This window comes from Oncorhynchus clarkii, chromosome 30 (genome assembly GCF_045791955.1).
Source record: "Oncorhynchus clarkii lewisi isolate Uvic-CL-2024 chromosome 30, UVic_Ocla_1.0, whole genome shotgun sequence".
Taxonomy (NCBI): domain Eukaryota; kingdom Metazoa; phylum Chordata; class Actinopteri; order Salmoniformes; family Salmonidae; genus Oncorhynchus; species Oncorhynchus clarkii.
This window is the reverse complement of record NC_092176.1, coordinates 37,806,659-37,832,483: the sequence shown is the minus strand read 5'-3', so window position 1 is coordinate 37,832,483 and position 25,825 is coordinate 37,806,659. Positions and strand designations below refer to the sequence as shown.

At 44.3% G+C, this 25,825-nt stretch overlaps 1 protein-coding gene across 1 annotated transcript in view; it reads right to left on the bottom strand.

Moving 5' to 3' along the window:
• Positions 1–20,184, bottom strand: part of LOC139390109 (endosomal transmembrane epsin interactor 1-like) — a 56,974-nt gene extending 36,790 nt beyond the window's left edge. The window contains exons 1-2 of the mRNA XM_071137266.1: positions 19,463–20,184; positions 12,679–12,735 (exon numbers count right to left, since the gene is read on the bottom strand). Of these exons, the coding sequence (XP_070993367.1) occupies positions 12,679–12,735; positions 19,463–19,759 (354 nt within the window). The 5' untranslated portion in view covers positions 19,760–20,184. The remainder of the gene's footprint in view (positions 1–12,678; positions 12,736–19,462) is intronic.
• Between the last annotated feature and the right edge of the window lie 5,641 nt (positions 20,185–25,825).

Genomic DNA, 25,825 nt, shown 5'->3' with positions numbered 1-25,825 from the left:
AGGGGGGGGAGAGGAGGGAGAGGGGGGAGTAGAGAGAGGAGGGAGAGGGGGAGGAGAGAGGGGGAGGAGGGAGATGGGGGAGGAGAGAGAGGAGGGAGAGGGGGAGGAGGGAGAGGGGGGAGTAGAGAGAGGAGGGAGAGGGGTAGGAGAGAGAGGAGGGAGAAGGGGGAGTAGAGAGAGGAGGGAGCGGAGGAGGAGAGAGAGGAGGGAGAGGGGGAGGAGAGAGAGGATCGAGAGGGGGAATAGAGAGAGGAGGGAGAGGGGGAGGAGAGAGAGGAGGGGGAGGAAAGAGAGGAGGGAGAGAAGGAGGAGAGAGAGGAGGGGGAGGAGAGAGAGGAGGGAGAGGAGGAGGGAAGAGAGGAGGGAAAGGGGAGGAGAGAGAATAGGGAGAGGGGGGAGTAGAGAGAGGAGGGGGGAGAGGGGGAGGAGAGAGAGGGGAAATAGTGAGGGGGCAGTAGAGAGAGGAGGGAGAGGGGGGAGTAGAGAGAGGAGGGAGAGGGGGGAGGAGACAGAGGAGGGAAAGGGGGAGGAGAGAGAGGAGGGAGAGGGGGGAGTAGAGAGAGGAGGGAGAGGGGGAGGAGAGAGAGGAGGGAGAGGGGGGAGGAGAGAGAGGGGAAATAGGGAGGGGGGAGGATCGGGAGGAGGAAAAAGGGAAATAGGGAGAGGGGAAGGAGGGAGAGGGAGAGGAAGATGTTGACATTTTTATTTGCCAAATCCCACAGCCCAATAACACTGTCACACAGAAACAGTCACATTCAAAACCAAACCTTCATTACCTAAACCACACCCTCATTACCTAAACCACACTCCCATTCCCTAAACCACACTTCCATTACCTAAACCACACTTCCATTACCTAAACCACACTCTCATTACTTAAACCACACCCCCATTACCTAAACTACACCCTCTTTACCCAAACCACACCCCCATTACCTAAACCACACCCCATTACCTAAACCACACCCCCATTACCTAAACTACACTACCATTACCTAAACGACACCTCCATTATCTAAACCACACCTCCATTACCGAAACCACACCCCCATTACCTAAACCACACCCCCATTACCTAAACCACACTTCCATTACCTAAACCACACCCCCATTACCTAAACTACACTTCCATTACCTAAACCACACTTCCATTACCTAAACCACACTTCCATTACCTAAACCACACCCCCATTACCTAAACCACACCCCCATTACCTAAACCACACCCCCATTACCTAAACCACATTAGAGTGGGATAAAGAGTGGGAAGGAAAATGAGACACAGCTGTTTATGACTATAAGCACTGTAATTCTGCCTGTTGGTTGAAAGAAGAGTTTTTCCAGAAGAGTTTTTCCACATTTTGTTACGTTACAGCCTTATTCTAAAATACATTAAATAAAAAATAAAAACTCAGCAATCTACGCACTATACCCCAAAGTGACATCACAATACCCCATAGTGACATCACAATACCCCATAGTGACATCACAATACCCCATAGTGACAAAGCAAAAACATTTTTGCAAATGTATTCAAATTAAAAAACAGAAATACCTTGTTTACATACGTTTTCAGACCCTTTCAAATGAGACTTGAAATTGAGCTCAAGTGCATCCTGTTTCCATTGATCATCCTTGAGATGTTTCTACAACTTGATTGGAGTCCACCTCTGGTAAATGCAATTGATTGGACATGATTTGGAAAGGCACACACCTGTCTATATAAGGTCCCACAGTTGACAGTGCATGTCAGAGCAAATACCAAGCCATGAGGTTGAAGGAATTGTCTGTAGAGCTCTTGAGACAGGATTGTGTCGAGGCACAGATCTGGGGAAGGGTACCAAAACATTTCTGCAGTATTGAATGTCCCCAAGAACACAGTGGCCTCCATCATTCTTAAATGGAAGAAGTTTGGAACCACAATACTCTTCCTAGAGCTGGCCAAACCGAGCAGTCGATGGAGAAGGGCCTTGGTCAGGGAGGTGACCAAGAACCCGATGGTCACTCTGACAGAGCTCCAGAGTTCCTCTGTGGAGATGGGAGAACCTTCCAGAAGGACAACCATCTCTGCAGCACTCCACCAATCAGGCATTTATGGCAGAGTGGCCAGATGGAAGCCACTCCTCAGTAAAAGGCACATGACAGCCCTCTTGGAGTTTGCCAAAAGGCACCTAAAGACTCTTAGACCATGGAGAAACAAGATTATCTGGTCTGATGAAACCAAGATTGAACTCTTTGGCCTGAATGCCAAGCGTCACGTCTGGAAGAAACCTGGAACCATCCCTACAGTGAAGCATGGTGCTGGCGGCAGGCATCATGCCGTGGGGATGTTTTTCAGCAGCTGGGACTGGGAGACTAGTCAGGATTAAGGCAAAGATGAACAGAGCAAAGTACAGAGAGATCCTTGATGAAAACCTGCTCCAGAGCGCTCAGGACCTCAGACTGGGGGCGAAGATTCACCTTCCACCGGGACAACGACCCAAAGCATACAGCCAAGACAACACAGGAGTGGCTTTGGGACAAGTCTCTGAATGTCCTTGAGTGGCCCAGCCAGAGCCCGGACTTGAACCCAATCTAACATCTCTGGAGAGAAGAATGGGAGAAACTCCCCAAATACAGGTGTGCCAAGCTTGTAGTGTCGTACCCAAGACGACTCAAGGCTGTAATTGCTGCTAAAGGTGCTTCAACAAAGTACTGAGTAAAGGGTCTGAATACTTATGTCAATGTGATATTTCATTTTTTACATTTTTAAAAATTTGCAAAAATGTCTAAAAAACTGTTTGGTCATTATGGGGTATTGTGTGCAGATTGATGAGGGGGGGGGGGGACTATTTAATCCATTTTATAACAAGGCTTTAACGTAACACTTTCTGAATGCCCTGTATGTACCATTTAGCAGATGTTTTTATCCAAAGCGACTTACATTTTACAAGTCCTGGGAATCAAACCCACTCCCTTGGCACGACAAGCGCCATGCCCTACCAACTGAGCTACAAATGACCTGGTTGTTGGTTTATAATGGACGACTGGACGTGATTCAGCACCTCCAAGACCATGCCAATATTAAAATGGGACCTTTCCGAACCTTACCCAAAATAGTGGTGCTCGGAATAGATCAGGTGACTATTTTTACCGTGCCTCAAGCAACAAAACAAACCCTTTCTTCTAACCCCTATTTCAAAAGCAGAACAACCATAAAACAACAGTCTTTGACTCTCTCTGACTCTGTGTGTCTCATAATCAGGAAGAGGAACGGGGGTGTCATGTGACAGTTGACCGATGACCTCAGCTAAGAAAGAGTAGGTGGGAGTGGTGGGATCAGCCTGTCGGTTGCCTGGCGGTTGCATGGCGGTAGCCTGACGGTTGCCTGGCAGTTGCCTGGCATTAGGGAGGCTGTAGCAGTGGGGTGTATAGCTGAGGGGGTTGGGGTGTTGGGTCTGTCCTGGGGCTGTATTACAGCAGGATACCTCCCCCCGTGTCACAGTGAGGCAGAGGGGTATTTATAGTGGAACCGAGACTGGGACGCATGGTAACCTGTCTCTCTGTCTATGACTGTCCCTTCGTGTCTCTCTTGGTCAGTTTCCCTGTCTGTCTCTGTGTCTCTATAGTGGGGCTACGTTGAAGCTGGGGAACGCATGGTGACCTGTCTGTCTGTCTATGATGGTGTCTTTATGTCTCTCTGTCTGTCTCTCTGTGTCTGTCCCTTGCTCTCTAGACAGCGGCCATGGAAATCACTCGGGTACGAGGTGTGGTTCTATGGCCTCTTCCTGACTGGGAGGATACAGTCAAACATTGTCCTAACTCAGTCGGTGTCACCTCTCTCTCTCTCTCTCTCTCTCTCTCTCTCTCTTTTAGACTAATTGTCTGTGGAATTCCACATAACAGAGGCAGACACCAACATAAACAAACAAACTGACATTTGAATAAACACACTCTCACACTCAAAATGAGGAATCTAAAATGTGACGCCCTTTAACACAATCACACCAATGTTCAACGGAGGTCCTGCCAAACAGAACAATGGACCAAGCATCAGTTTATCATCAACTCTAACCCTTGTTTAGTAAATAACACCCTTCTCAATTTCATCCCTTTCCCCCTCCGGACCCCCCTCTCTCTCTCTCTCTCTCTCTCTCTCTCTCTCTCTCTCTCTCTCTCTCTCTCTCTCTCTCTCTCTCTCTCTCTCTCTCTCTCTCTCTCTCTCTCTCTCTCTCTCTCTCTCTCTCTCTCTCTCTCTCTCTCTCTCTCTCTCTCTCTCTCTCTCTCTCTCTCTCTCTCTCTCTCTCTCTCTCTCTCTCTCTCAGAATCAGAACAAAACAATCAATGGGTACAAAACCCGTCGCACACCAGATAAACGTGCAAATGCACTTACAATAAACAATTCTGGACAAGGACATGGGGGGGACAGAGGGTTAAATACAATATGAAACCAGGTGTGTGGGAAGACAAGACAAAACAAATGGAAAATGAAAAGTTGGGGATCGATGATGGCTAGAAGACCGGCGAAGCCCACCGCCGAACGCCGCCCGAACAAGGAGAGGAACCAACTTCGGCAGAAGTCGTGACAATAGCTAAAGTACAAAAGGGAAAATAATTTACAACGGTTTTTACAACGGTTTTCTTGTGGCAACAAATATTTAATCCCCTTTTTGATCTTGTCTCATCGCTGCAACTCCCCAACGGAGACAAATGTCGAGTCATGCGTGCTCTGAAACATATGACCCGCCACGCTTCTTAACACCCGCCCGCTTAACCAATGTGTCAGAGGAAACTGATGACCAAAGTCAGCCTGCAGTTACCCGGCCAGCCACAAGGAGTCGCTGGAGCATGATGAGCCAAGTAAAGCCCCCTGACAAATCCTCCCCTGACCCCTTGGCCAATTACGCGCCACAATATGAGACTGGGATCGAACCCGGGTCTGTAGTGATGCCTCAAGCACTCCGATGCAGTGCCTTAGACCGCCGCACCACTCGGGAGGCCCGAAAAGGTCCCACATCTTGCTATTGTGATGGCATACTGTGGTATTTCACCCAATAGTTTATCAAAATTGGATTTGTTTTTGAATTATTTGTGGGTCTGTGTAATCTGAGGGAAATATGTGTCTCTAATATGGACATATATTAAGGCAGGAGGTTAGGAACTGCAGCTCAATTATTGGCAGTGTGCCGATAGCCTTCCCCCCTCTCTCTCTCTCTTTACTGTCTCCATCAATCATTTGAGGTTGACACAAAACCACCACCATGGGGTTAAATCTGGCTCTACCACTTCCTCTTTCCAGTTTATCACGCACACACACACACACACACACACACACACACACACACACACACACACACACACACACACACACACACACACATGCCGACACAGCGTGCAGGATAGACAGCGCGACTCCAGATTTGACCCTTAGGCAAGCGCCCAGTCCCCAGTTCCAACTGAACACTTACTCTCCCAGTTTCCTGAAGTCACGTTTTGAAAACATGAACGAAGCAGAGCAGGAGGCTGACACGTCACAAGTAGAACAGACTAAAACTAACACCCTCGTTACACTAATAAGACCCTCCTTCTCCAAGTACTAGCTCTGTAAAGATACATTCTTGATGTTATCTGTTGTTTAGCAGATCTGTTGCTTTTGATATACGGTGACGATAACTGGATTGGCAACATGCTAGTATTCACTGACAGCATTCTGTGGTAGGCTTAATGTGAAGGGAGTCAGATTCCACATTTATAACAAATACAGTCTGTCTGTCTATGATGGTGTCTTTATAACAAATACAGTACACTAGTAAAGGAGAAAAAGGAGAAAAAACACTTTAAAAATACAAGTCAATCATCCTCAGATATCCAGTAAACGCAGTGCTGAATGAATCTCCATGTGGTCAGAGATATAGTGCCATCGAGCGTTGTTTGGCCAGGAGGGCAGAGAGCTTGATCCACAACCTCCAGAACACAGACTAAGATAATTTGATCTTTCACATCATTACCTTTAGGTCAGATAGAGCAGTGGTTCACAACCTTTTTCGGTTACTGTACCACCAACTGAATTTTGCTCTGCCCCAGACTAACCTTGAAGTACCCCCTCATGCGTATTTGAAAATAGGAATCATTACTTCACAGAGGAGCCAATTGAATGTTAACTTTTTTTTTTTTTATCAAAATGCATTTTTGGGCAGAAATGCCTTCTGGAACATGTGAACTTGCATGTGCCTTAATTACAAACTCGTATGCCATCTGTAAATATGAATACAAGTGTTAAATTACATGCCTAGTTGGTTTAGCCACAGAAAAAGACAGGAACCTTCCCGCTAGCCATGATTGGCTGAGATAATGAGGACATGCCGAGAGATGAGTTCGGATTGGTCTTCCATGTAGCATGCTTCTGTCTATAATAAGAGCTGGTCAGTATGTGTAGGTAATCCTTTCTAACGCTGCTTTGTTGAAGGATATCACGTAGTAGAACTGCGTAAGTGTTGCTCTCCACTTTCTGGAGGACCGAGTTTTGAAATCAGTGGAATTAGAGTATGATAGCTAAGGAGATGGAGAACACACCTGTCTACGGATTACATCTTCAAACTAAGGGCAACCATGGCATCCGTGACAGAGAGGGTGAAGCGTTCATCCATGTATACGGGTAAGCAAGTCTAGCTAGGTACATTTTCAGATATTACACATTTCTAATTTTGTCAGAAAGTAATTTTTATTTCAAGTTAAAGTGTATTGTTAGCGAGCTAGCTAACGTTCGCTGACAGGCTCACTAGCTAACGTTACGTGTATGATCTGCATAGTAATATTATTTGTATCTGCTTTGCTAGTTATTGTCTAACATTGGCTAGCTAACATTGAACCTGGTTGGTTAGCTACCTGCTGATTCATGCAGAGTAGTAACATCATGAGCTGGGATTACGGTTCATCGTTTAGCGAGCTAGCTACATGTGTTAACAAAAGACTCCACTATGCAAGTAGCCATTTCAATAGAATGTTCATGATGTCACTGCGACAACTGTCGATAGACGTAGCTGGTAAATTCGCTCTGGCTATCTACTCTGATTTCAGAGCACTCTCGTCTGAGTGTGCCAGAGCGCAGAATAACTAACACATTTATGAACGCTCAACACCTGTTGAATATGGCTGATGTCAGTAAACATTGGCAAAAAGCGTAATTAAATTATTGCCAGCAGCATAGTTGCAGTTACCAACAACACTCTGGATAACATGAAAACAGCCTAGCCAGCTCTGCTAGGGTGAGTAAAATGTTCAGAGTGGGGTGTTCTCTCATTTGTGTCTGGAAGTAGCTAGCCAATGTTAGCCAGTTAGCTTGGGTGCTTGACTGCGTTTGTTAGGTCAGAACGTTCGGATCAACCCTACTCCTGGGCCAGAGTGTCCAGTGTGGCTCTGAACGCTTCGAGAGCAAATGGCTCTGAATTTACTAAGGGACAATCTGACAACACTCTGAGTTTACGAACGCCCAGAACACACTCTGGCACTCCAGATTGAATTTACAAACACACCTGTAGTATATACCAGCCTTTAGTCTTGAACTCTTTGGTTGTTTAGTAGATGGCCTCACATGTGAATCCTTAAAGAGATGGGTGGGGCTAAAGCTTAAGAGGGTGTGAACAAAGCTGAATGGGTGTAGACAAAGAAGAGCTCTCCAGTAGGTGTACCCAAATATTCAAAGGGCATTTTTATCAACTTTCAAAGCAGAATAACTTTCCCATTTTTCCTCAACTGTAATATATGATATACCATTTTCTAGCTTTGGGTCTCTACTTTTATCCAATGAAAAAACACAATTTCAAATGTTGCTACATAAGACCGAGTCGAGCCGGTCGGTCACATTTTACCAGTAGGTCTATGGTCTCATGAGTCTTCTCAAGTACCCCCTGTGGATAATAATTATAATTATTATAATAATAATATTACATGGAACTTACTGTGCATTCAGAAAGTATTCAAACCCCTTGACTTACACCACATGTTGTTGTTGATAAAAAAAAAAGTAATTCTCACCAATCTACACACAGTACCCCACAAATAAGAATTTGTTCTTAACTGACTTGCCTAGTTAAATAAAGGTAAATAAAATAAAATAAAATGACAAAGTAAAAACATGCTTTTAGACATATTTACAAACTTATTGAAAATGAAACAAAAATGAAACATCCTTTACATAAGTATTCACACCCCTGAGTCAGTACTTAGTAGAATCCCCGTTGGCAGCGATTAAAGCTGGATTGTGCAACATTTGGCCATTATTCTTTTCTAAATTCTTCAAGCTCTGTCAAAATTGGTTGTTTATTATTGCTAGACAAATATTTTCAGGCCTTGCCATAGAATTTCAAGCAGACTTAAGTCAAAACTGTAACTCGGCCACTCATTCACTGTCTTCTTGGTAAGCAACTCCAGTGTAGATTTGGTTTTAGGTTATTGTCCTGCTGAAAGGTGAATTCATCTCCCAGTGTCTGGTGGAAAGCAGACTGAATCAGGTTTTCAGCTTGGATTTTGGCGGTTCTTAGCTCCATTCCATTTATGTTGTATCCTGAGAAACTCCCCAGTCCTTAACGATTACAAGCATACCCATAACATGATGCAGCCACCACTATGCTTGAACATTTTTTTTCAGTTTTACTTTAGTGCCTTGTTGCAAACAGGATGCATGTTTTGTAATATTTGTATTCTGTACAGGCTTCCTTCTTTTCACTCTGTCAATTACAGTGTAGGTTAGTATTGTGGAGTAACTACAATGTTGTTGATCCATCCTCTGTTTTCTCCTAGCACAGCCGTTAAAACTCTGTAACCGTTTTAAAATCACCATTGGCCTAATGATGAAATCCCTGAGCGGTTCCCTTCCTCTCCTACAACTGAGTTAGGAAGGACACCTGTATCTTTGTAGTGACTGGGTGTATTGATACACCATCCAAAATTAAATGAACAACTTCACCATGCTCAAAGAGATGTTTAAGGTCTGCTTTTTAAATGTTTACCCATCTACCAATAGGTGCCCTTCTTTGCGAGTCATTGGAAAACCACCCTGGTCATTGTGGTTGAATCTGTGTTTGAAATTCACTGCTCAACTGAGTGACCTTACAGATAATTGTATGTGTGGGGTACAGAGATGAGGCTGTCATTCAAAAATCATGTTAAACGCTATTATTGCACACAGAGTGAGTCCATGCAATGTGTAATGTGTCTAAGCAAATGTTTACTCCTGAACTTTTAAGAGGTCGAATACTTATTGACTCAAGACATTTCAGCTTTTCATTTTTAATTAATTGGCAAAAATTTTGAAAAACATAATTCCACTTTGGCATTACGAGGTAGTGTGTGTAGGCCAGTGACCCAACAAAAATCTAAATTGAATCCATTATAAATTCAGACTGTAACAAAATGTGGAAAAAGTCAAGGGGTGTATAGTGCTTTTCACAGACCCAGTCACTTTAGAATTATAGATAAAAGAAAAACAAAATATCAGACAAAACATGAATAACGAGGGGGGGGGGGGCTCAAAGAAGAGGAAGAGTGTGATGTATAAGTGTATGGGGAGGGAACTACCAGGGGTCAGAGAACCACTGAGCCTCTAGACTAGGGTTAGGGGTTGAGAAAAACCTGGGTTAAAAAAATAGTTTCTTGGCTTTAAAACCGAGAAATCAAACACACCAGATTACAAGGTGTTAAGGATTCAGGAGAACAGGACATTTGACCAGTTTGGGTTTTTGAAACACAAAATCATCTGGTCTTTGTGAGGCAGGTGTCAAGAATATTTTTTTTACTGGGCTTTGAGCTTTGATCCAAGAAAACAATGGGAACTGCAACAAGATACTGAATAATAACATGCTTTATTTGCTGTGTAGTCTACTGGTAAACAATTCTAAACATGATGAACCTGCCAGTGAAATGTGGCTCCTGAGAAGTTAAACTAAGCAAACGGACAGTATGTCTTCAAGATCAAATTCAGTGAGCTACAAAAGCATTGGGACAGTGCCACATGTGTTTTGTTTTGGCTCTGTACTCCGGCACGTTGGATTTGAAATGACACAGACTGTCAGCTTTTATTTTAGGGTATTTTCATCCATATCAGAGTCATTGTATCATTTGAAATCCAAAGTGCTGGAGTACAGAGCCAAAACAAAACAAATATGTCTCACAATACTTTTGCAGCTCACTGTAGATGCTCAACATTTTTGCTGCCGATTTGGTCGTTTCTAGCGTGGCCATTTAGTCACAAGCGGTCTAGCAACCCCTCTAGCATCTAGAGATAAGCATGGGCGGCAGGTAGCCTAGTGGTTTAAGAGCGTTGGGCCAGTAAGATCGCTGGTTCATATCCCGAGCTACCTAGCTAAAACATCTGTCTGTGCCCTTTGCGCAAGGCACTAAAATGTATAACCTCTGAACACTTACATCCTGTCAGACATGGCTGATTTAACACTATAATTGCTGTGCTCACTGAGGATTTGTCCCAGCTGTTTTTCATGGCACCACAGAATAGACCAAACCAAACCTCTATGGCTACACGGAAGGCATTCTCAGGACGTGACGACCAGTAGATCGTAATCAGGAAACACAGAGGCAAAATGGTTGTATTAATTGAACTAGAGGAACATGATGGTCTATTGACAGGGCTGTTTCTGAGGTATCTGAGGTATCCCTGGACATATATAGCCTTCCTCCTGCAGGCTTGTAGAAACATTCTCACTGTTCAGTTCATATAGACGTTCAATCCTTTGTTGTCGTAAACATGTAAACATAAACAATTCTAAACTGTGGTGGTTTGAACCCTACCAGACCGTATACCAACGGGTATGACAAAACACTTTTACTGCTCTAATGACGTTGGTAACCAGTTTATAATAGCAATAAGGCACCTCGGGGGTTTGTGGTATATGGCCAATATACCAATATACTCCGTGTTGCGTCGTGCCTAAGAACAACCCTTAGCCGGGATATATTGGCCATATACCACACCTCCTCATGTATATATATATACAGTACAGTTCTCTCATATATATATATATATACAGTGCCTTGCGAAAGTATTCGGCCCCCTTGAACTTTGCGACCTTTTGCCACATTTCAGGCTTCAAACATAAAGATATAAAACTGTATTTTTTTATGAAGAATCAACAACAAGTGGGACACAATCATGAAGTGGAACGACATTTATTGGATATTTCAAACTTTTTTAACAAATCAAAAACTGAAAAATTGGGCATGCACAATTATTCAGCCCCCTTAAGTTAATACTTTGTAGCGCCACCTTTTGCTGCGATTACAGCTGTAAGTCGCTTGGGGTATGTCTCTATCAGTTTTGCACATCGAGAGACTGACATTTTTTCCCATTCCTCCTTGCAAAACAGCTCGAGCTCAGTGAGGTTGGATGGAGAGCACTTGTGAACAGCAGTTTTCAGTTCTTTCCACAGATTCTCGATTGGATTCAGGTCTGGACTTTGACTTGGCCATTCTAACACCTAGATATGTTTATTTTTGAACCATTCCATTGTACATTTTGCTTTATGTTTTGGATCATTGTCTTGTTGGAAGACAAATCTCCGTCCCAGTCTCAGGTCTTTTGCAGACTCCATCAGGTTTTCTTCCAGAATGGTCCTGTATTTGGCTCCATCCATCTTCCCATCAATTTTAACCATCTTCCCTGTCCCTGCTGAAGAAAAGCAGGCCCAAACCATGATGCTGCCACCACCATGTTTGACAGTGGGGATGGTGTGTTCAGTGTGATGAGCTGTGTTGCTTTTACGCCAAACATAACGTTTTGCATTGTTGCCAAAAAGTTCAATTTTGGTTTCATCTGACCAGAGCACCTTCTTCCACATGTTTGGTGTGTCTCCCAGGTGGCTTGTGGCAAACTTTAAACAACACTTTTTATGGATATCTTTAAGAAATGGCTTTCTTCTTGCCACTCTTCCATAAAGGCCAGATTTGTGCAATATACGACTGATTGTTGTCCTATGGACAGAGTCTCCCACCTCAGCTGTAGATCTCTGCAGTTCATCCAGAGTGATCATGGACCTCTTGGCTGCATCTCTGATCAGTCTTCTCCTTGTATGAGCTGAAAGTTTAGAGGGACGGCCAGGTCTTGGTAGATTTGCAGTGGTCTGATACTCCTTCCATTTCAATATTATCGCTTGCACAGTGCTCCTTGGGATGCTTAAAGCTTGGGAAATCTTTTTGTATCCAAATCCGGCTTTAAAATTCTTCACAACAGTATCTCGGACCTGCCTGGTGTGTTCCTTGTTCTTCATGATGCTCTCTGCGCTTTTAACGGACCTCTGAGACTATCACAGTGCAGGTGCATTTATACGGAGACTTGATTACACACAGGTGGATTGTATTTATCATCATTAGTCATTTAGGTCAACATTGGATCATTCAGAGATCCTCACTGAACTTCTGGAGAGAGTTTGCTGCACTGAAAGTAAAGGGGCTGAATAATTTTGCACGCCCAATTTTTCAGTTTTTGATTTGTTAAAAAAGTTTGAAATATCCAATAAATGTCGTTCCACTTCATGATTGTGTCCCACTTGTTGTTGATTCTTCACAAAAAAATACAGTTTTATATCTTTATGTTTGAAGCCTGAAAAGTGACAAAAGGTCACAAAGTTCAAGGGGGCCGAATACTTTCGCAAGGCACTGTATAGTAAATGTCTGTGATGTATGGCCTACCAGCAGCAGCATGGGTCTCCTCCATGTTGTGAGGCCAACGATCCCTGACAGGATCACCTGGAGGAGAACAAGAAGAAGAACCCAGACACCAATCAGCAATACATCCTGTATACCATGACACCAGTCAACAATACATCCTGTATACCATGGACATACAGACACCAGTCAGCAATACATCCTGTATACCACGGACATACAGACACCAGTCAGCAATACATCCTGTATACCACGGACATACAGACACCAGTCAGCAATACATCCTGTATACCACGGACATACAGACATAAATCTCACCCACAACCACACAAACATTAATGAACACACACACACATTAATGAACACACACACACGCACACACACACACACACATAGTCTTGTACAGCTAACCTTGTGAGGACACACAATTCAGTCCCATTCAAAATCCTATTTTCCCTAACCTTAACCCGTACTCTTACCCAAAACCTAAACTTAACCTTAATCCTAACCTAAACCCTAACCTTAACCCAAAAACCTAACCCTAGCTTCTAACCCTAACCTTAAACCTAACCCCTAGATCTTAACCCTAACCCTAAAACAAACCCTAACCTTAAACCTAACCCTAGTTCCTATCCCCAAAACTAACCCTAGCTCCTAACTCTTAACGTAATTCTAATCCTAAAACTAATTCTAGCCTTAACCCTAAACACCCTAGAAAAAGCATTTGACCTCGTGGGGACTAACAAATTATCCTCTGGTGTCAATGTGTGTGCTCTAAATCTTTGTGCTTCCTGTTCTCCCCAGCTCCTTCATTGTGGTTCTGATATGGCTCTCATAGAACCAGAGTTATCTGAACTATCTGACACTACCGACACAGGGACTGGAACCACCTTTCCTAGACACAGGGACTGGAAACACCTTTCATAGACACAGGGGACTAGAAACACCTTTCATAGACACAGGGACAGACTGGAAACACCTTTCATAGACACAGGGACTGGAAACACCTTTCATAGACACAGGGACTGGAAACACCTTTCATATACACAGGGACTAGAAACAACTTTCATAGACACAGGGGACTAGAAACACCTTTCATAGACACAGGGACTGGAAACATCTTTCATAGACACAGGGACTGGAAACACCTTTCATAGACACAGGGACTAGAAACACCTTTCATAGACACAGGGGACTGGAAACACCTTTCATACACCCAGGGGACTAGAAACACCTTTCATGGACACAGGGACTGGAAACACCTTTCATACACCCAGGGGACTAGAAACACCTTTCATAGACACAGGGACTGGAAACACCTTTCATACACCCAGGGGACTAGAAACACCTTTCATAGACACAGGGACTGGAACCACCTTTCATACACACAGGGGACTGGAACCACCTTTCATAGACACAGGGACTAGAAACACCTTTCATACACACAGGGGACTGGAAACACCTTTCATACACCCAGGGGACTAGAAACACCTTTCATAGACACAGGGACTGGAAACACCTTTCATACACACAGGGGACTGGAACCACCTTTCATAGACACAGGGGACTAGAAACACATTTCCTAGACACAGGGACTGGAAACACCTTTCATAGACACAGGGACTAGAAACACCTTTCATAGACACAGGGACTGGAAACACCTTTCATAGACACAGGGACTAGAAACACCTTTCATAGACACAGGGACTGGAAACACCTTTCATAGACACAGGGGACTAGAAACACCTTTCATAGACACAGGGACTGGAAACACCTTTCATAGACACAGGGACTGGAAACACCTTTCATACACCCAGGGGACTAGAAACACCTTTCATAGACACAGGGGACTAGAAACACCTTTCATAGACACAGGGACTGGAAACATCTTTCATAGACACAGGGACTAGAAACACCTTTCATAGACACAGGGACTGGAAACACCTTTCATGGAAACAGAAGCACACAGGCCTGGATGATCTCTATAGTCCCAGTGAGCCTGATGATCTTACTTGGTCTTACTCTTCTAGTAGGTAGTAGATGATTCCAAGTCCTTTCCAATACCATCAGAAACAGGCCTGTTAATTCAAGTACTGACAAACAGTCTCTCTCCAGAGAAGACCAACTGAGAAACTTCTCCTCCTCCTAATACTCTGACCAGATTCTTGTCAAGCCAATCCACATGATTAAATCCACTGGTAATAAATTAGCATCTAGTGACAGCACCGCTGCAGTGGGTTTTGGGGGATGGAATCTTGCATCTCCCGGTGTGCCTACTCCGTTTGCACATCATCCCCTACATAGCGCACTACATTGACCAGAGCCCTATCCCCTACATAGTGCACTACACTGACCAGAGCCCTATCCCCTACATATTGCACTACACTGCTCATGGGAGTAGAGTGAATAGGACACCATTTGAGACAAAGCCTCTCTCTGCGTCCTCGTCTCCTCTCCCCTCCTCTCGTCTCCCCACCTCATCCAGTGGATAATTGACTCAATATGTTGCATATATATTATTTTATTTAACTAGGCAAGTCAGTTCAGAACAAATTCTTATTTACAAAGACGGCCTAACCCGGACGACGCTGGGCCAATTGTGCGCCGCCCTACGGGACTCCCAATCACGGCCAGATGTGATTCAGCCAGGATTCGAACCAGGGACTGTAGTGACGCCGCTTACACAGAGATGCAGTGCCTTAGACCGCTGCGCCACCGCTGAGCGTATATGAGTCTCACCACTAACAGTGGACTGAGCTGCCCTGCTTGTCATTGGATTGTTACGGTATGATATCCATTTCAGAGAGTTTCACCTATAGATTCTTGAAGTCCATGTGAAGTATGTTTTCAATTAGGGTTGTTTAGGTTCAGCTGAGGTGAATATCGACTTGTGGGAATGTTGTCAAATATAAGGTTGTGTACATTTTGTGTGGATGTTGTCTAAGGTTGTGGGAATGTTGTTTAAGGTTGTTGGAATGTGGTTAAAAAAGTTGTCTGAAGGCTGTGTGAATGTTGTCTAAGGTTGGATGAATGTTTTCTGAATGTTGTCAAAAGGTTGTGTGAATGTTGTCTAAAGTTGAATGAATGTTTTCTGACTTACTCTGACATAATGAACCAAAGCAGAGAGTGCCTGCTTCCTTCAGTTTCCTGTGAAGGCTACAGCACCACACTTCCCAACAATAACTACAGAGTCACTCAACAGACCATAACTCCCTTACACAGATTTCCTGGAACATGGCAGTATGCTGTGTTGGCTGAGGAGTGATTTGCTGGTGCACATTAAAAAAATAACTTTAAACAGGAGAATTTGCCATGTTTTTCACACAATATTACTCACTTTTCACAAAATGTAGTAGTGCATTGGCCTACTTGACATCTACAAAGACCAAGAGAAGCATACACCACCCTACAGTACTCCCTATAGATCAGTGTGAAAACCGTACAGTACTGTCACACCCTGACCTGAGTATTCTTTGTTTTCTTTATTATTTTGGTTAGGTCAGGGTGTGACATGGGTGATGTATGTGTTTTTGTACTGTCTAGGGGTTTTGTAGGTTTTTGGGGTGTTTACTATCTAGGTGTTTATATATGTCTATGGTTGCCTAGATTGGTTCTCAATTAGAGGCAGGTGTGTATCGTTGTCTCTGATTGGGAACCATATTTAGGCAGCCATCTTCTTTGGGTATTTCGTGGGTTATTGTCTATGTCTATGTGTTAGTTGCCTGTGTCAGCACTATATTTAGCTTCACGGTCGTTTTGTTATTTTGTATAGTTTGTTTAGTGTTCGTCTTCATTAATAAATAGAAGATGTATTCATATCACGCTGCGCCTTGGTCTCCTCCATTCAACGAACGTGACAAGTAGTCCCTATAGATCAGTGTGAAAACCCTACAGTACTCCCTATAGATCAGTGTGAAAACCCTACAGTACTCCCTATAGATCAGTTGGAATACCTTACAGTACTCCCTATAGATCAGTTGGAATACCTTACAGTACTCCCTATAGATCAGTGTGAAAACCCTACAGTACTCCCTATAGATCAGTTGGAATACCTTACAGTACTCCCTATAGATCAGTTGGAATACCTTACAGTACTCCCTATAGATCAGTGGGAAAACCCTACAGTAGTCCCTATAGATCAGTTGGAATACCTTACAGTACTCCCTATAGATCAGTGGGAAAACCCTACAGTAGTCCCTATAGATCAGTTGGAATACCTTACAGTACTCCCTATAGATCAGTGTGAAAACCCTACAGTAGTCCCTATAGATCAGTGGGAAAACCTTACAGTACTCCCTATAGATCAGTTGGAATACCTTACAGTACTCCCTATAGATCAGTTGGAATACCTTACAGTACTCCCTATAGATCAGTGTGAAAACCCTACAGTACTCCCTATAGATCAGTGTGAAAACCCTACAGTAGTCCCTATAGATCAGTTGGAATACCTTACAGTACTCCCTATAGATCAGTGTGAAAACCCTACAGTAGTCCCTATAGATCAGTGTGAAAACTCTACAGTAGTCCCTATAGATCAGTGTGAAAACCTTACAGTACTCCCTATAGATCAATGGGAAAACCCTACAGTACTCCCTATAGATCAGTGTGAAAACCCTACAGTAGTCCCTATAGATCAGTGTGAAAACCCTACAGTAGTCCCTATAGATCAGTGTGAAAACCCTTCAGTAGTCCCTATAGATCAGTGTGAAAACCCTACAGTACTCCCTATAGATCAGTGTGAAAACCCTACAGTAGTCCCTATAGATCAGTGTGAAAACCCTACAGTAGTCCCTATAGATCAGTGTGAAAACCTTACAGTACTCCCTATAGATCAGTGTGAAAACCCTACAGTACTCCCTATAGATCATTGTGAAAACCCTACAGTACTCCCTATAGAGCAGTGTGAAAACCCTACAGTAGTCCCTATAGATCAGTTGGAAAACCGTACAATATCTCAGAATACTCTTTAATCATTTCACATTCTTGGGAGGAACAAAAAAACAAACACAAATTGTGCTCAATCTGTTTGCTACCAGTAGAATCTGCAAAATGTCAGTTTCCCTCCAGAAGTATTTTCTGATGAAAGTGAAAGAGCCTAATATGCCTTACTGAAGTAGTCTGTCACAGTGGCTGAACAGATTACGACTAAACAGTGGCATTATTTTGGGGTTTGGCAGGCCTGGCAGTCACCATTGCATTTAGTCTGAGTGGCAGTGGTAGCTAGACAAGCATGTAACCTCTGGGTTAAAGACTTAGGGATGTTAGAGAAGTCATTGTACAATGCACAGTCCCATTTTAAAAGAACAACAATGTTCAATGCTTAATGAACCCTTTATAAGGCCTATATAGATTCTTAACAAGTGAATCCATACTACTAGTTAGGCCTATGTAAAATGCTTATAACTGGTCCTTACACTGTAGCTCTGTCTTCTCTAAACTCTGTTGTAGACTACAATTGTCTGTCTTCTCTAAACTCTGTTGTAGGCTACAATTGTCTGTCTTCTCTAAACTCTGTTGTAGGCTACAATTATCTGTCTTCTCTAAACTCTGTTGTAGGCTACAATTATCTGTCTTCTCTAAACTCTGTTGTAGGCTACAATTGTCTGTCTTCTCTAAACTCTGTTGTAGGCTACAATAATCTGTCTTCTCTAAACTCTGTTGTAGGCTACAATTCTCTGTCTTCTCTAAACTCTGTTGTAGGCTACAATTCTCTGTCTTCTCTAAACTCTGTTGTAGGCTACAATTCTCTGTCTTCTCTAAACTCTGTTGTAGGCTACAATTCTCTGTCTTCTCTAAACTAAAGCATGGGTGACCTGAGATCAGTCTGTTGCAGAGAGAGGGAGAGCATTATAAAGTATTTTAGGAGTCGTGAGGCGATAAGGTTTCTCCTCATAAACAGGTTAGAATCGATGTGTCTGAGAGGAGATGTGTATCAGGCATCAGGAAGGGGTGCTCAACAAGCAATCTGGCCTTTTATTACACTATTATATAAACCAAGATGGAGAAAGACCAGGGGCTGCATCCCACAATGACACCATAATTCCCTATTATTTAGTGCACTACTTTTGACCAGGGTCCAGAAAGATTACACAATGTAGGGAATAGGGTACAATTTAGGACATCAAACAAGATGGACACCCTGGATAAATAAATACCAAAGCTCTGGGTTTGGTTCAGAACAAGTAGTCCTACATCAGAATGTGTTTTCCAAGAGAAACATTAGTCACAATGTTCTCTGAGAAAATGTGGGGATTTGAGATTAGCTTCCTGGGGGGGTGAAGACAGTCACAGACCAGGAAATGCCTAGTGGTACTGGTGAGTAACAACTAGGCTATAGCCCTTGACCCTGATACTGACATTCATGACAATAGGACAGTAGTCAGCCCTTATTTGGACTGACTGATTTATAAAGAGACAGATTTGGATTGAAACTTTATTTCTACCAAGTCATTTCTGACAATCTGGACCACTCACATGGTATCCTACTGCAGGGGTTACCAACATAAACCACCCTACAATAATGTCACCTGTCAACACACATGTAGCCTTATACTACGGGACAATCTAAAATAGCATCTACATACGACACCAGGCTAGAGCACGATCATGTCTGTTTCTGGTGGATTTGATTGGCTAAATCCCCCTAACCAGAGTGTGATTTGCGTAATAGTTCCAGAACTGCTACACTACCTGTTGATAACAGTAGCTATCATAGACCAAGAACACGGAGAGTCATTCAAATACTGCCATCTTATTAATTCATTATCTGTGGGTGTTGTTAACAAACCTAGAATGCAACTATACTCACTGAAGACCCAGCCCAAAAAGGGCATGAGTTTCGGATGGGTGGAGAGCTACTGAGGGAGAGAGCTCCGAAGGAGAGCGCGACCATGGAGCAGCCGAGAACCAGCTGCAGTAATCCGAGGGAGAGCAGCGGGCGGCCGGGGAGCAGCGCTGGGAGCAGCCTCGACTGAGAACCAGGCATGCGAGAGGCAGATATGCAGCGGGGCGGCCGGATCCTGAACGTCGGGTCTGCCAACTGAGAGGCCAGCGGAACCCTGGTTACAGAGCAACACGATCCGGGGAGAACTACCGGGAGAGACATTGGAGACGCGCAAGCGGAGAAAGGACAGCAAACTACCGAACGTGGATCGAACGTGAACTCCAAGCGAGGAGGCGGTTGATCATTTTAGTTTTGATCCCAAATTAAAGCAGAGATCTGTCAGTTGAGTTCGTGGATCTTAGCGTCATTACGCATGGTCGTATCGAGGTGGCAGAGTTTGAAGTTTTAAAATAACTGCTCTCTGTGACCAGAGCTAGGATTGCGTTTCACATATTTTGGCAGAGGCACAAGAAGGGCGGTGGAGGAGAGGCGGGGGTGCGTGGGAATAGGCCACACATCCCCGACCCCGACTGTTATGACCAAGTGTTGAGGGCGGAGAGGGGATATTATGCTGTCAAATGAATCAATGATTTCATTCCTACTTCTGCAGGTAGATTTTATTTTGAGTCAACGCCGTCGTCATTATTTGTACAGAAAATTAATTGATAAAGGAGATTCATTAGGCTACGTCTTATTAATTGTATTTTGATGACAATTTAACTGAATAAAATGTAAATTTATAAAAACGAGATTATCTCTCCAGATGATTGCTTTGATGTCGATGTTGTGCTTTCATACAGGAGGTTAACTAAACACCCCCCTGTCAATATTCCATTCCTTTACGTAGATTTGTGCGTATAAAGGTAGTTGTTGTGACATTGTTAGATTACTTGTTAGATATTGCTGCACTGTCGGGAACTAGAAGCACAAGCATTTTTCGCTACACTTGCAATAACATCTGCCAACCATGTGTATGTGACCAATAACATTTGATTTGCTCTAATCTCACACTCCCCTACCCTTACAGAGCAACATTTGTTGAGATGATTGTCTGTAATATGTGTAACCTTTTTACACACACAACACTAATGTTAACAGAAGCTGATGTTCTGGCGAAAGAACATATTAAAATTAGGATAATTTTATTGGTCAATTGCACACAAGGTCCAACTGAAATTTGACTTCTGCTTTAAACCCAAACCCTCTGAAAGACATACATATATATATACACACACACACACACACACACACACACACACACACACACACACACACACACACACACACATACACACACACACACACACACACACACACACACAAACATACTGTACATACAGTTGAAGTCAGAAGTTTAGATACACTTAGGTTGAAGTCATTAAAACTTGCTTTTCAACCACTCCACAAATTTCTTGTAAACAAACAATAGTTTTGGCAAGTCGGTTAGGACATCCACTTTGTGCATGACACAAGTCATTTTTCCAACAATTATTTCACTTATAATTCATTGTATCACAATTTCAGTGGGTCAGACGTTTACATACACTAAGTTGACTGTGCCTTTAAACAGCTTGGAAAATTCCAGAAAATTATGTCACGGCTTTAGAAGCTTCTGATAGGCTAACTGGCATCATTTGAGTCAATTGGAGGTGTACCTGTGGATGTATTTCAAGGCTTACCTTCAAACTCAGTGCCTCTTTGCTTGACATCATGGAAAAATCAAAAGAAATCATCCAAGACCTCAGAAAATAAATTGGAGACCTCCACAAGTCTGGTTCATCCTTGAAAGCAACTTCCAAAAGCCTGAACGTACCATGTTCATCTGTACAAACAATAGTACTCAAGTATAAACACCATGGGACCCCACAGCCGTCATACCGCTCAGGAAGGAGATGCGTTCTGTCTCCTAGAGATTAACGTACTTTGGTGTGGAAAAGTGCAAATCAATCCCAGAACAACAGCAAAGGACCTTGTGAAGATGCTGGAGGAAACCGGCACAAAAGTATCTATATCCACAGTAAAAACGAGTCCTATATCGACATAACCTGAAAGTCCGCTCAGCAAGGAAGAAGCCACTGCTCCAAAACCGCAATAAAAAAGCCAGACTATGGTTTGCAACTGCACATGTGGACAAAGATCGTACTTTTTGGAGAAATGTCCTCTGGTCTGATGAAGCAAAAAAATAACTGTTTGGCCATAATGACCATTATTATGTTTGGAGAAAAAAGGGGAGGCTTGCAAGCCGAAGAACACCATCCCAACCGTGAAGCATCGGGGTGGCAGCATCATGTTGTGTGGGTGCTTTGCTGCAGGAGGGACTGGTGCACTTCACAAAATAGATGGCACCATGAGGAAGGAAAATTATGTGGATATATTGAAGCAACATCTCAAGACATCAGTCAGGAAGTTAAAGCTAGGTCGCAAATGGGTCTTCCAAATGGACAATGACCCCAATCATACTTTCAAAGTTGTGGCAAAATGGCTTAAGGACAACAAAGTCAAGGTATTGTATTGGCCATCACAAAGCCCTGACCTCAACATTTGAACATAGAACATTTGTGGGCAGAACTGAAAAAGCATGTGTGAGCAAGGATGCCTACCTACCTGACTCAGTTGCACCAGCTCTGTCAGGAGGAATGGGCCAAAATTCACCCAATGTATTGTGGGAAGCTTGTGAAAGTCTACCTGAAACGTTTGACCCAAGTTGAACAATTATAAGGCAATGCTACCAAATACTAATTGAGTGTATGAAAACTTCTGACCCACTGGGAAGGTGATGAAAGAAATTAAAGATGATATAAATCATTCTCTCTACTATTATTCTGACATTTCACATTCTTATAATAAAGTGGTGATCCTAACTGACCTAAAACAGGGAATTATTACTAGGATTAAATGTCAGGAATTGTGAAAAACTGAGTATAAATGTATTTGGCTAAGGTGTATGTAAACTTCCGACTTCAACTGTACATACACTACATAAAAGTATATAGTCACCCCTTCAAATTAGTGGATTCGGCTATTTCAGCAACACAAGTTGCTGACAGGTATATATAAATCTAGCACACATAGACATTGGCGGTAAAATGGCTCTACTGAAGAGCTGTGACTTTCAACGTGGCACCGCCATAGGATGCCACCTTTCCAACAATTCAGTTCTTTAAATTTCTGCCCTGCTAGAGCTGCCCCGGTCAACTGTCAGTGCTGTTATTGTGAAGTGGAAATGTCTAGGAGCAACAACAGCTCAGCCACAAAGTGGTAGGCCACACAAGTTCACAGAACTGAACCGCCGAGTGCTGAAGCGTGTAGCATGTAAAGATCATCTGTCCTCGGTTGCAACACTCACTACTGAGTTCCAAACTGCCTCTGGAAGCATTGTCAGCACAATAACTGTTAGTCTGGAGCTTCATGAAATGGATTTCCATGACTGATCAGCCGCACAGAAGCCTAAGATCACCATGCCCAATGCCAAGCGTCGGCTGGAGTGGTGTAAAGTGCACCGCCATTGGACTCTGGAGCAGTGGAAACCAGCAGTGGAGACCAGCACCACGGAGTCACCGCTTGACTGTTGACATTGAGACTGGTGTTTTGCGGGTACTATTTAATGAAGCTGCCAGTTGAAGACTTGAGGCGTCTGTTTCTCAAACTAGACACTCTAATGTACTTGTCCGCTTGCTCAGTTGTGCACAGGGGCCTCCCACTCCTCTTTCTATTCTGGTTAGAGCCAGTTTGCGCTGTTCTGTGAAGGGAGCAGTACACAGCGCTGTACGAGATCTTCAGTTTCTTGGTAATTTCTCGCATGGAATAGCCTTCATTTCTCAGAACAAGAATAGACTGACGAGTTTCAGAAGAAAGGTCTTTGTTTCTGACCATTTTGAGCTTGTAATCGAACCCACAAATGCTGTTGCTCCAGATACTCAACTAGTCTAAAGAAGGCCAGTGTTATTGCCTCTTTAAATCAGCACAACAGTTTGAAGCTGTGCTAACATAATTGCAAAAGGGTTTTCTAATGATCAATTAGCGTTTTAAAGTGATACATTTGGATTGACTTACACAATGTGCCATTGGAACATTGAAGGCGTACTGGAGATCTTGAGAGCAGGGCTGGCACCATCCATCCTGGCTGGATCTTTACCGCTACTGGGATGTAGCGCACCGGGCTAACACGGAGGCCTGGTGCGTGAGGCTGGCACAGTCTTCACCAGACAACTAGCACGCACCTCAGGACGAGTATGGAGAGCTGACCCAAGTGCCATCAAATCCCCGACACGCTCCGTCGGGCGAATGTTGTGTCTCATGCACCAACACAGCACCTCCCTCATAACTCTCTCCTCCAATTTCGCCATTCGCCAAGGTGAGGGGCAGCTCAGGACTGAGGGGTAGCTCAGGACAGGGGTAGCTCAGGACTGAAGGGTAGCTCAGGACTGGCTGACGGCTCTGGCAGCTCCTGGCTGACTGACGGCTCTGGCAGCTCCTGGCTGACTGACGGCTCAGGACAGACTGGCGGCTCTAGCAGCTCTGGACAGGCGGGAGACTCAAGCAGCTCTGGACAGGCGGGAGACTCAAGCAGCTCTGGACAGGCGGGAGACTCAAGCAGCTCTGGACAGGCGGGAGACTCTAGCAGCTCTGGACAGGCGGGAGACTCTAGCAGCTCTGGACAGGCGGGAGACTCTAACAGCTCTGGACAGGCGGGAGACTCTAACAGCTCTGGACAGGCGGGAGACTCTAGCAGCTCTGGACAGGCGGGAGACTCTAGCAGCTCGGACAGGCGGGAGACTCTAGCAGCTCGGACAGGCGGGAGACTCTAGCAGCTCTGGACAGGCGGGAGCACCTGTAGACAAAGGACGGAGAGACAGCCTTGTGCGGGGGGCTGCCACCGGAGGGCTGGTGTGTGGAGGTGGCACTGGATGGACTGGACGGTGAAGGCGTACTGGAGATCTTGAGAGCAGGGCTGGCACCATCCATCCTGGCTGGATCTTCACCATAGCCCGGCAGATGTGGGGAGCTGGGATGTAGCGCACCGGGCTAAGCACGCGTACTGGGGACACTGTGCGTTCCACCGCATAACACGAAGGCCTGGTGCTTGAGGCTGGCACAGTCTTCACCAGACGACTGGCACGCACCTCAGGACGAGTATGGAGAGCTGACCCAAGTGCCATCAAATCCCCGACACGCTCCGTCGGGCGATTGTTGTACCTCATGCACCAACACAGCACCTCCCTCATAACTCTCTCCTCCAATTTCCCCATTAACTCCTTCACTGTCTCTGCTTCGCTCACCTCCAACACCGCCCTGACCAGCTCTGGTTCTTTACGGTAAACAGGGGGAGTTGGCTCAGGTCTGACTCTGCCACACTCTCCCTGTGCCCCCCCCAATACATTTTTGGGGCTGCCTCTTGGGCTTCCAGCCGCGCTGCCGTGCCAGCTCCTCGTAATGCCGCCTCTCTGCCTCCAGCTCTGCTTTGGGGCGGCGATATTCCCCTGGGCCCAGGGTCCTTTTCCGTCCTACTCGTCCTCCCATGTCCATGAGTCTTGTGATGCTGGCCGCCGCTGCTGCTGCTGCGTCCTTGGTTGGTGGGTGTTTCTGTAAGGGTTTTCCTCCTCCTCTTCGTCTGAGGAGGAGAAGCGAGAAGGATCGGAGGACCATACCAGGACGAAACATAGAAATTCCAAAATCATAGAAAAGCAAACATAGACTGCCCACCCCAACTCACGCCCTGACCATACTAAATAACGACAAAACAAAGGAAATAAATGTCAGAACGTGACAGTGATACACAATAATGTGTTGTATTGGATTTTTGCAGTATTACTTTAGTGCCTTGTTGCAAACAGAATGTTTTGGAATAGGTTTATTTTGCACAGTCTTCCTTCTTTTCACTCTGTGAATTAGGTTAGCATTATGGAATAACTACAATGTTGTTGATCCATCCTCCGTTTTCTCCTATCACAGCCATTCAACTCTAACTGTTACCATTGGCCTCATGGTGAAATCCATCCTCAGTTTTCTCCTATCACAGCCATTCAACTCTAACTGTTACCATTGGCCTCATGGTGAAATCCATCCTCAGTTTTCTCCTATCACAGCCATTCAACTCTAACTGTTACCATTGGCCTCATGGTGAAATCCATCCTCAGTTTTCTCCTATCACAGCCATTCAACTCTAACTGTTACCATTGGCCTCATGGTGAAATCCATCCTCAGTTTTCTCCTATCACAGCCATTCAACTCTAACTGTTACCATTGGCCTCATGGTGAAATCCATCCTCAGTTTTCTCCTATCACAGC